This window comes from Sprattus sprattus (assembly GCF_963457725.1).
Source record: "Sprattus sprattus genome assembly, chromosome: 11".
NCBI classification, from domain to species: domain Eukaryota; kingdom Metazoa; phylum Chordata; class Actinopteri; order Clupeiformes; family Clupeidae; genus Sprattus; species Sprattus sprattus.
The window spans coordinates 9535035-9547512 of record NC_137909.1 but is presented as its reverse complement, the minus strand read 5'-3'; the positions used below and the strand labels follow the sequence as shown (position 1 = coordinate 9547512).

The window sequence follows — 12478 nt, the reverse complement described above, 5'->3', positions numbered from 1 at the left end:
AAAGTCTGGGGTCTGAAGATGAAGAAAGAGCAGCAGAAAGAAAGGAAGCATGAGCTCCAAGTAAACAATGGAAAACAAATCTAAACAAATTTAGACTGTGCTGCATGAAGACTATTCAGTCACCCTAACTCAGCAGCAGGCAAAGCCAATTAAAAAGCTGCTCCGGTAATACCTTGTCCAAATGTGGCGTGGTTCACCTGACCGTAACTAATGAAAACTGGCTAAAAATAGAGTCATCCATGATTGTGCTTTTATGCTGTATATGAGAAAGTCATTGAAGGAGAAAATCAGGGTCTTCTTCAGGGATGAGAGACATGGACAGACTGGCAATAAGGCTGAGTGAAGAGAAGAGAAGAGAAACTGATGGTGAAGAGACTTCGAATGAGATGGAGGGCGGTTGGATTTGTATGGACTACCAGAATAAATAATGGCCAGACAAACACTCATACATAGATAACAAAACAAAACTAAAACATGAGATCACTGTAGATATGTGTTTGCATTTCAAATGAACACTTTAAAAGCACTCATGCAACAGCCATTTAGAGCGGATGTACTGTATCTCTTCTTTAGAGTCTGTGTTGTTCCTTTACCCATAACAAGGGGAGGTGCAACAGCTGATCTTGTCACCAGAATCTTCATTCAGTTCCATTCAGAGCTAGCCTGTGGGTACCTCCACTGATGGACTGGAAACAACAGGATGACCTGACTTACTACATAGTAGCCAGGAGCACAGGGCTAACAGGACCTTGACCAGATGATTCCATTAATTTCACCAGCGAGTAGCTAACATGCTCTTTATGAAAGCACTGATGGACATGTGTATATACAGTCACTTAAATGGCACGAGAGCCCTAAGGAAGGACCAGAAGAAAAAAATGTTTTTCCCCTTTGCTGCACTAAGATGTCTATAGCATTGACCTGACCTATTGCATCAGATTAACTGCTTGCAGGCTATGTGTAATATTACTACATTGAGGAACACTTTGGATCAGATAGAGGTAGTGTAATAAACTCTAAACTTGATTAAATGCCAATTCCTTTGCATATGCATTTATATGACAGCGACCAGAAATAATTGTTCACTTAGCTTCTGATGCTCTGCTGTGTAATTCCACAGTAAAAATAAACCAAATATGGGGTTCTATTTGAGTAATACATTCTGGACTAATTATTTAAAATATACTGATCTTGCATGTGATATCTTGAGATATCTACATTGGCTTTCACAAGTGAAAAACATTACAGAAAATGAGGTGAGAGAAAACGTGACACTTTACAAACTTGAATGTTCAAATCTAAAACCTGGAGAGATCTGGAAACGCCCAATCACCAGGAACATCGTAGACAAACTAATCAACCCGTAGCATTGCTGAGGGTACACCACTTCCTGGTCCTGAGTGCCAAATGGCAAACTGTAACCAGGAACCATCCAGAAGTCCTGTGAGATCATGTTGGGAGATAGGGCACAGGAAATTGTCCCCTCACTCCTGGTGGTCTTTTGATTGGGCTCAGTCAGACTTCTTCCTGGTCTGCACCACGGCCATTTGGCCACCCAGTCCTGGGGCTTCTTTATGAGGGACTGCACAGTAGGGGGAGCGTTTGGAGATCTGATCATATTCTCTAGGCTTATCCCGTGAATCATTACATTTTGGGTTCATGGACATATGAAACAGATGAAAGCACGACGGACAAATGAAACATTCAGTCAAATTGACACAAAGCCATAGAAAATCTCTACTGTTGAATCTTGCATATTTAAAACTACATTACTTGAACTGTGGTGAAATGACTTTGCTGACTGCATTTGATTTGCTTCAGAGGGTGGGAGCAGGAGATGGCCTTTAAGTGTGCAAAATGGAATAGAAGTGAGAGGGAGTTAACTGACAGAACTCTTGGAGTGTCAAACTCGAGGGGGAGGAAAAAGTTGACAATTTATAACAATGCTGACTTTAAAGACCTGAGGTTCTGTATCATATAACATGCCATAAAAACCACTGCCAAGTTTAAAATGTGTTTGTCTATCCAAGAAATCCCTACTCTGATGTTATTGAGCATTCATGACCTTAAGTACTATAAACCAAACCTCACTGATTCTGGCAAAGGTATTAAAGTAGCAACAGGATGAGATTTTAAGACCCTCTAAAGGGTTGAGCAAAGGCCTGCCCTCCTCTGGACAGACCAGAGAACAAGTCTAGCTCAGCAGATGGTGTGCGATACATGTTTGTGCATTTCTAAGGAATCAAGTTCTTCAGTTCCTTCAAATAACAGCTCTAAACTGCTTCTGTCTGTTCTGTTTTTCTATACCACAAAGTAGGCGTGTGAAACAACAAAACACAAAAGCCTTGACCTGACAGTTGCATAACTCAACAATATTTTTAGAGCCGCCAAAGCGATGCCTCAGTGTGCTATGAGCCGTGGTGAGCCAGTGCTCTCTGTCCCCCACAGCCCAGCTTTCATGCTAGTCTGCACCTGTTCACACAGCTCACCCACACACAGCCTCATCACCATCTGCAGGCCATACGTGTGCAAACTACCAACACTGCTTCACTGTCTCCTTACCCACCTTCTCAGATACAGCTCATCCATTGATGGACTACAGACCCTATGAAAAACTAAATAAGCAGAAAGTAATCACACTGACCAAATTAAAAGGATGGGACCCTGTTCTATCACATTTCAATCCCGCAAGAATTTCAATCCACTGCAAATATCTCTTCCGTTTCAAGTTGATCTCATACAGAGCTATTGATTGGTGAAGTCTCCACCACATCCTGGTCTGAGTTAGTTAGTTTGCTGAAGTTATTTCAGTTCCCTCTTGTGGTAGTCCTTCCTTGTTTACCAGAGATGGGGACAGGGAGGTTTCAGTATTACTGTATCAGCTTGAGCATACGCAGTATGCAAAGCCTGTTTGTGTCCGCAGAGTATTTCTAACCCAACTCTAGGGGACGAGCATGAAGGCAGTGCCAACATAGCACGTCTCCTTTTCCAGTCTCCAGTTGCTAGTGGAAGTTCTCATGAGGCACACAAGCAGAGGGCCTCATCGCCACACAAAACAACTGAATTAATCTTGGGGCCCTCATACTTGGCCCTCAAAGTTTGTTCAAGGGCAAAAACAAGTGGGTAGATCAGGACTTTTGTTGTCCAAAATATTCTAACAGTTGGCAGGACAAATCCGTGAACATCACAGCCCTAGCCATGCTGCTGACTAATGGCATTATTGGCAAGTCACGATTTCCACAATACCAGGCAAGGCCTGACTGATCCTACATCACTTAACAGCAAAGCAAGTTTATGATCCTCCCAATAAAACAGAAGCTTAACCTTGAGAAGTTTCTGTGTCAGGTTCCGTGCATGTGGTTTTCTTTTATTAGCACTTCATTAAGACTTGCTAATTGCTTCCTCTCTCCAGGGCTCTTTCTCAATCACAACTTGCGCTACTGGAAATTCACCAAGGGACTCAACAGCTATCCCCTGCTCCAGATCCCCTCCACACTGTGACTCAAACTAAGCACACACACACACACATACACACAGACACACTTCTGTCCGACTGATGACACCACGGTTGCTCATAGGTTTGTGAACAGGAGAGAAGCAGAGAGTGTGCCGTGATAAGATCGAGTGTTAACAGGAAGCAAGCCAAAGCCACTTAGAGAAGTAGATGTAAATTTTATTTACTTGTTCTGTACATTTTGCGTTATACCGGCACGGGTGTTAACCATGAGAGTTATTAACACAATGGTATAAGAAAACATAAAAAGGCACAATTTCTTAAGGAAAGATCAAATGGAAAGGCTTGTCTAGAGAGTGAAACCAACCAAAAGCAAAGTAATACTGTTAATGCCTTTTGGGAAAATAAAATGTCACTTTTAAAAAATTAAGTTATTAGAGCAATTGAAAGAGAGCATAAGAACCTGTGTATTGCTGTGATGGAAAGGAAAGGGGATTGGAGGTATGGGTTGTGGGTGCCACGTCAGACGTTTGGACAGAATCAGCTACTGGGGGAAATGTACAGTTCCATGTCATGTCAGTTAGGAAAGGATGACACGAAGCAGCATCTGACCAGGAGGATGGACACCCCACCCCCCCCAGGCCAGGAGGTCATGCACAGAGGCCACCAACAGGCATTTGAATCCCTTTTGTGTTTTTTATTCTTTTTTTTTTTTTCTATTTCTTTTTCAGAAAGTCACCTTCGGTCAACACATTTTTTACAACCGTTTTATTTTCAAACATACAGTAAATGCTTGATTCAACAGCTGACAGAACCAAAACATGGAAAGAAGACTAGAGCCAAAAAAAAACAATAGATTGCACAGCGGTGTTACTGTAGCAAATTACAAAATGAGCGAGCTTTTGGTGGCAAGGACTGCTTATGTCTTTTTCTCCGTCACAGTAAAAAAACGGATTGTATGCCGTCTGCCAGCCAGCCACTGGAGACAAAGCACGCAATCAAGCAAGCTCTGGCAAATCATGAGGAGACATGGCAAAGAGTTTATGCTCCAGGTCTCTGAAATGATGTGGGGACTGTGTCCGTCTCAGTAAAGACGCTGGCAGCATGACCATCATTTTATCCAAGAGTCATGAAGGAGAAAAGACAGGTTGTCCAGGCGACGACTATTTGAGATGAAGGCATGGACCAGGTGCTGTGATGGCTGCTGGAGTCTTGTTTTGGCTAACGAACTAGACTACTTTGACTAATTTGGCTACTGTACCGGGTTTCCTGTTCCTGTACGGAGCAAAGCTTGCTCTTCACTGACATTAAATTAGAAGCCCTCAAAGTGCACATGAAATCCCTCCAGCTGATCAGAACACCTGCGATCAACAGGCTTTGTGTTATTATGGCACAATTGAAATGAAAAAGGCTACAATGGCAGACCAGTTAGCACACAAACTCTACTGAAGCAGGACACATGAATAGTTGACTCCCCTAAAAATAAAAGTCTCTTTTCTTCTGTCACCTACTACCAGCAGGGTTATTTCCTCTTTCGCTCATGCTCGCTTACTTGCTTGTGCACTCACTCACACACCACTTGAATTCCATTTCTCCGTGGAGGCAGCAGGCAGCCAGCATTTGAGTAAAGTTAATATACAACGTGAATGATTTGGACAGCTTGGGTAAAGGGCTTGGCAAGATGGCCTCGAAACGGGACAGCTACTACAGCTGCTGCTTATTCACCGACACGGACTAGGCAATATGTTCTTCCTTCCCTTCTTTCTTTCGTTCGTTCTCATTAATCCAGTAGCGGCCATGAACGGGCTCACAAACATACTTTGGCCCATGGGTGACCAGTCCATGCTTCGTTTCAACGTCATAAGCCACGGTTTATGTGAGGAAAAGAAGGGAGGAGGAGGAGAAAGGGGATAGGCGTGATGGAAGGTGGGGATGGGGCCCTTGATATATCCAGACACATTTGAGGGGAAAAAACTAAAATAACAACAAAACAAAAAAACAATTCAAAACCAAACCAAATCAACCCAAAAATACTGATTCTCTTGTGACCATGTCAAAGAGGGAGATGGGTTAGGAACTGTACGGAAATGGCTGTAAACAATCAGAAGCCGCACAATGCTTTTCATTTCTTTGAAGAGATGCTCTGCGAGTAGCTGAGGACCAGGGCAAAGGGGATCGATGCATATGTACTTGGGGGCCAGCGGTGAAGCAAAAGGGGGGTGGCTGAAAGGCAGGGCAGGCTGGAAAGGTGCCCCCATGTCATTCGCTTTCGTCCGGGTTCTGGGCGTCCAACAATTTGACATGGGTGAAGGGGAAGAGACCCCTCCTGCCGTTTACCTCACCCTCCCATTGACCGCTTATGTTCATCCGTGTGACCTTCACGATGTCCCCCACCTGAAACAGGGAAAAGAGAGAGAGAGAGAGAATTAAACACATAAATCTGATAATCAAAACAGCTGACATCTCTTCATGAACAAAGTTAAGGGGGTAAAAATAATACATTGCTGCATTGTGTAACCGTGGATCACTCAAGGGGTTTAATAACATCCCTTTTCCATCAAAAAAGAAAAAAAAGAATAACCATATGTCCGGTGCAATACGTTCAAATAGTTCTGGAAATGAGAAAGCATGTCAAACCTCAGGCAATCTAAAGCTCTGACGTGACCTTAATCTGTCAGCGTTAAGGTCTGTTCCATATTTTGCAGACTTATGGCAATATGTCCACACTGGTACACTACAGATCAAAGCTACAGAAGGTGAGCCAAGGACCGCTAACGATGAACAAGAAAAAAGAAAAGTAGGTTTTAAGGAATTAACCAAGCTGCTTCCCCCAACCCCCACCGTTCTCATACTCACTTCAATGCTTAAACTAGTTAGTGTGCAGTGTGCCATGGCACATCACTACTAAAGCAGAGAGGTCTCCACTAAGGGTCAAGCACCATTTTAATCTGGCCATGGAAGTTGCACAACACCAGAATATTTGCCATTGCAAAGGGTGTATACCCAGGAGTTAGCGGAAAGCTGTTATGTATACAATCAGAGAGAGTAAGGGGGTTTAAATCAGTCACTAGAAAAGACATCATAAGAGCTGTTATGCAGAGTTGGAGACTTAATACTCAACGGGCAGCCTACACTGGGAGTAGGGACAGTTGGTCTCGCTTGTAAATGATTAACATACACAAATGAGGAAAAAAACACGTCACTGGCCATTCTGAAGAACCAGAAGCTTACCTGTTACTATTCTTTTCATTGGATGGCTACCCAATGCTCAAAAAATCTGTCTATCATGGGGCTTTGGAGATGTAGCTCAGAGAATCTGGAAAGAGGAACTGTAAGGCCTCAGCCTTAGTAGAATACTTTAGTTTGCCTGTGCTCCAAAGTCTGACACAAAATGTGTTGTTTTATGTCAACCATCCTATGCCCACAATCCTGTGTGTGGTCCTCAATTGAATGTTCAAACATCGCTAGACACCTGGACTACAAATCATGGATCTTTCTAATCTAGGTGGTGCTGATTGAAATGTAGAAGTAGCACTCCCTCACTTATTCTGTTACAGAGATGGAGACATGTGTTATGTTGTGCGGTGCAGTGTGTGCTTGTGTATGCGCCTGTAGGTGTGTGTGTGTCCAAGAGCCAGCCGGACAAACAGTTTGATTTACGGCAAGGCATTCCAGTGGGTGTGCTTCGTTGGCCTGAACCCTATACCGCAGAGAGGCATCACCTTCCTGCTCACGCAAAAATAGAGCTGCTCTCTCACCACAAGTATAACAACTCAGGTCACAGAGCCAGGGACTAGGGACATAATGGCTGGCACAAGGGCCATGGCAACAAAACAGATATTTCAGTTCACTCTTGCGTGAATGAACACAACACACACAGCCACTAGGAGTAAGCTAATTAATATATTCATTACAAACTATAACTAATTACTTAAGCAGCTATTTTCACAGTGACAGAAGTGTCACAGAGAGGGAACATGCAAATTTAGGAGGTGTCAACAGAGCAACCGACAGAAGTCTACGTCATAGCACTGCAAATGAGAATGGTGATTTCTTGAGTTCCATAAGCAAGATACCAAGCCATCTGGGTGGATGAGTATAGATGTGGGCTGACGGTGGAAGAAAGAGGAGGTATACACCTACACAAAAGCCTCACACACACACACACTCACAAACACACATTACAGAAGGATGCCTGCAGCCTGCCGATGATTAGTCAGGCATGGTGAGTGGGTGAGTAAGACTGTGAGGAAAGTCCCTTGTTGACCTCACACACATAAACTTCTACGCGGGCTTGAGGAACTACTGGCCCTGATGCAGAAGAGCGCCACCACGTAGTGAGATGGCTGTAAGTGCTCATTGCTCTCCCTCCCACTCAAACACAGACACCACCACACTGTGGTCTTTTCAGAGTGACAAAACCGCTCAAATGACACATCCACACAGACCACATTTTAGGGGGGTGCAAGTGGCCGAGTACGGGTTGACATCCATCTACAAAGAACCATATTAACACTGCGATCAAGAGCACAGTGCGAAACGGATTGAAGTTGCACTGCTATTGGCATGTCTAAACCATGAAGGCGGTTTCATGGTTAAATTGTCATTTCCTTCCGCACATGACTAAAATCCAATTTGGTCAACGCATCTGATATTGAGGACATCTTTAATGGGGTGAGGTGCCTTAATCTCGCTCTTACACTCTCTTCTTCCCACCTTTCCTTGTGAATTTAAAACATGTGCAGTGTTTCACTTGACAACAATCATGGTCTCACCGACTTACGCTAGTATCAACTTTGTAGCCAAGGGCTCAAAATCAAGGGCACCAAAGCCTTTCAAGACAGGCTTGATTACAGTGTAATCTCAGGATTTAAGGTCATTTTTTTTCTCTTTCCAAACCAGGAGGGCTCAACTGAAAACTCTGTGCTTCACCCTCATGGTGGTTACATCATTTGAAAAAAAACATGCCCACTGATAGAGCCTATGCAGTGCTACTGTAAACACCCCCTGGACTTAATGAGGAGGTTCAGTGGACAGATGGGCGAACTTGATGGTAGAATGTGTGCCGCTAAATTCATTTTCACATTTGCACTCCACAGACGGCCAACAACTCAACACATCCCGGACTTAAGTCAGAGACAGATGGCCCCCCCCCCCCCAAAAACACACAAACAGACTAGGCTGCCTCCCAGCAGACCTAGAACATGGTCAGTCTGAGAAACCTACTCAATGAGGAAAAATCAGAACTTATCAAACGAGGCCACACTGACCTACATTTCATTCCTCGCCTGTCGCTATGAATACATGTCCATCAAACATTAATGGGCCGTCAAATTAATCACTTCGGCTGCTGTCTCTCTGGAAAAATAACTCCCTAACCATTGGCAAAAGGAATCAAGTCAGTCCAGAGTGAGTGAGAAACAGGACATGCATGGGTGATGGCATGACGTTTATATACTACATATGTGTTAGAGTGTGAGTTAGACAGAGAGCGATAAAGAGATAGCCCCTTACCTCTAATGCCAGGGCGGTCTTGTCGTAGGCGCAGGGCACCCGTTTCTGGATGGCCTTGGCCATGACCGGACCATTCTGCATGTTGGGGAGAGGGGTAATGACTGCTCCAGGTGTGCCCGGAGGTAGCGGTGAGGGGGTCTGAGGCTGGGCATAGGCATGTGCAGGCTCGGGGATGCCATAGCTGTTAGAGTTGCGGGCGCTATGCCCAACCTGACCAGGGTGGGAGGGCCGCACCAGCTTCTCCACGTAGGGAACAGGGATCATGCCAATGCGACCTTCCTTGCTCTTAGCGCTCCACCACTGCTCCTCTGGCTTGTCCAGGATGATGAGGATCTCACCCTTTTTAAAGGGTAGATCCTCCGCATCGCTCCCTGTGAAGTCGTACAGAGTCCGCACATACTCCAGGTTCTCCTCGCCTGGCAGGCCTGGTGGTTGGATGGGGCCACTGCTTAGCACTGTGCTATGGAACCTAGAAGAGCAGAGAAAAATGCACAACTAATTATGGCACTGCTTTCAACCACCTGGAAGGTTCTGAACAAGGTCACTGACAGGGGAGCGATACCATTAAGAACTTGACATAGAACTTCTAAATGCATGCAAAGTTCATGTGCATTCCATCAGTGACAGCCTCCTTTGAACATCCCCCTATTGGGTAAAAAGTCAGGTCTTATGCAACTTTCATACATCACCTAGCTGAGGACTTCAGCATTGGGTCTGCACTTGCAACAGAAAAAGTTCAACAAGCAAGCTTACGAAACCATGTCAGTCATGAAAACTGAGCAGAATTTTGAATTGAGCGACATCAGCTGACCACATAAGCAGCACAATATTCTCTCAAACAGCTGATGAACGGGATATTTCCACAACATTCCTTGATAATACTTAAACTTAATTAAGTTCAGCGCTTAATTCTATGCAAATTAAGTTTGAAAAGCGGAAGAAAGCTGTTTAGCATGTCAGAAAGAAAGTCAAAAGCAAACATCATCAGTGCCGGGGTCTTACCTGGGGGCAGGCTCTATCAAAGTAGTCGTATCCAAATAATGGATTTTGTAGAACTCCAAAAGCGCTGGGAGGTGCTCGAACTCCTGGTCTCCGATTTTAAACCTCTTGCTTGGTAAAGAATTTATGATATAGTGCGAAACTTTTGAGTTTTCCGATACCGACAACACATAGTCGCCAGGGCATGTGGATGAATCCCGAACTAAAAACATTCCATGCCTCTGTCCTTGTAACCTATTTTGTGCCTCCTGCCGCGAAACCGGCCCAAAATACCAACTGGAACGGTCTGAAGAATCGAACCTTGCCGATGACATGTTTAAACCGATATAAATTAACAACCAGAATAAAGGCTAAAATACAATTCACTACTAAATAATAAATAGGAAATTGAAACGTAGATTGAACGACACTTCCCCTGTAATTCCAATGAACAGCTAGTGCTTTCTCCAGTGATTTCTCCCGGACACTGGAATAGCAACCTGACGTCTCACAGACAGGCTGGGACTAGCACGAACCAACTTTGATGCATTGTGTTGGTTTTTAGCTCTCGCCAATGGCGCAAGATTTGTTCTTAAAGTAAAAACACCAGTAAGTCAGCCGAGTGCAAGAGGCTTCGTGCAACAATAACTCGTAAAGGTTCCCCTTTCCGTTCCCTCTTCCGAAAAAGTAACGTTAGCTAGCTTATGAAACAATATAGCTATATCCAGTCACTGTCAGTTCACACTACGGAAAAGGTCGCCTCACTTACAATTGCAAACTGGTCTACATGTCGATGCAACGCATCTAAAGTCTGGCAATTTCGCCCAGGATTATTTGATACGACCGTCTTCTTTGAACGTTAAAGGCACGGATTAGAGATATTTTCTCTAACCCCTTTTAGACTCCAGACAGACTTTTGAGGCAGTAACAAAAATGGCGGCCTGCAACACGTCTTCAGACAAAAAATACATACACTATGAAGTGAATGTGCTCCAGGTCGGCATCCTAAATAGTATTATATCCTGGAGTCCGGGCCTCCCGTTTTCGTTTACTTCTTGATTCTCTTCTGACAAAATACGTTTTCTTGGTATTTAAAGATTTTCGTTCCTCTTATTGGTATTCGGCTCCTATCCTCCAGCCGAGTGTGTTACTGAGAAATGGCGTCCAGAGGGCGGGTCTGCGGAGATGGTTTGCGCGCTCCCTGTCTGCTTGCACGTCATTGACGCCTTGAGCGGGTGTTGCTCAAACCTCATGTCAATGACTCAAATTGGGGTAAACGAAATTATTATAATAATAATAATGTTGATAAGCACTTGATCCCTTCATGTGACGTTCCTCTTAACAAATGGAGCCTACTGTTCAGGCTAGCCTAAGGTGGCAAGCATTACTGTGTTAAATCTAGTTTTGCATACCCTGATTAAGAAGATAATATGGTGGTTCTGTCTAATCTTATGCACATTAATTGAGAATTGAATATGCAAAAATATTGATCTTACTTTTGTCTTTTTAAAAGGGAGCCTAATTCAAATTAAAGTATATTGACTGTAAAATCTGATGGTTTCAAGCTGTGTCTTCAGCCTCTCAAGAGCGAGGCCTTTTTTTTTTTTTTTTTACCTATATTGGCTGATTTGGCTATTCTGAATTATTTGCCATATACGGATATGGCAAAAGTTGTTAGACTGGGAAAAATAAAAAATGCCCCCCGTCAATTTAGGGCTCAAATCTGTTTATTGGATGGGGTAGAACAAGCTTCTGAAATAAAAAATAGTGGGGAATTGCACTACTCTTAATCAATATTCTATATTTAAAGGCACCCAGTGCAACTTTCGAGGCTTAAAAATAAACATTACATTTCTAGTCTTTTTTACACGTAGTAAGTTTCAATAACTCCATACCATTACATATCGACATTCAAGGAGCAAAGATGAGACGTCGTTGTGTGGTGAGAACTGATAGAAAATCGATAACAACAACAATCGCCGCCATTTTCTTTATTTATTGGTGCCACCAATAAATAAAGCAGGATTCCAGTCAATGGAAAAATGGCCTCTCCCCACCGGCGATTGTTGTTGTTTACGATTTTCTATCAGTTCTCACCACACAACGACGTCTCATATTTGCTCCTTGAATGTCGATATGTAATGGTATGGAGTTATTGAAACTTACTACGTGTAAGAAAGACTAGAAAGAATTTTTATTTTTCATTGAATGTTTATATAAAGTTGCACTGGGTGCCTTTAATATTCAGTGTGTAATTCTTATATTTATTCATCTGTGTATTTTTTTGTTGAATGTTGTATGATATATACACGCATTCATGCACTTACATAGGCTACAAACATTCTGTACACCTATATGAGTGAGTAGACTAAATCGTATTTCATATCTCCCATTAGACCATTCAATATGACAGTTCACATAGCTTAAAATCAGAGACAGAACAAAAAAACGTACAGTACAAAATAGTAACTGGCACAACACATAACTAATGCTTTCAGTCTGTAATCATATCCCTCTATACAATGGTAGAGT

At 43.3% G+C, this 12478-nt stretch overlaps 1 protein-coding gene across 1 annotated transcript; it reads right to left on the bottom strand.

Moving 5' to 3' along the window:
* Positions 1 to 3762: 3762 nt before the first annotated feature.
* crkl (v-crk avian sarcoma virus CT10 oncogene homolog-like) lies at positions 3763 to 11088 on the bottom strand. Its single transcript, XM_080848216.1, has 3 exons — positions 9971 to 11088; positions 8969 to 9437; positions 3763 to 5848 (listed from the first exon to the last, which is right to left on the bottom strand). Exons 1-3 carry the CDS (start codon positions 10279 to 10281, stop codon positions 5714 to 5716), a joined length of 915 nt encoding a protein of 304 aa, XP_080704342.1. The 5' UTR covers positions 10282 to 11088; the 3' UTR covers positions 3763 to 5713.
* Between the last annotated feature and the right edge of the window lie 1390 nt (positions 11089 to 12478).

What these genes read in the sequence shown, in the direction of transcription:
- crkl (XM_080848216.1), bottom strand. Translation starts at nt 10,281, where the DNA reads ATGTCATCGGCAAGGTTCGATTCTTCAGACCGTTCCAGTTGGTATTTT. An exon ending in TTGATAGAGCCTGCCCCCAG is followed by an intron (nt 9,438 to 9,970) that starts GTAAGACCCCGG and finishes CTGCTCTTCTAG; the next exon opens with GTTCCATAGCACAGTGCTAA. An exon ending in AGACCGCCCTGGCATTAGAG is followed by an intron (nt 5,849 to 8,968) that starts GTAAGGGGCTAT and finishes TCCCTGTTTCAG; the next exon opens with GTGGGGGACATCGTGAAGGT.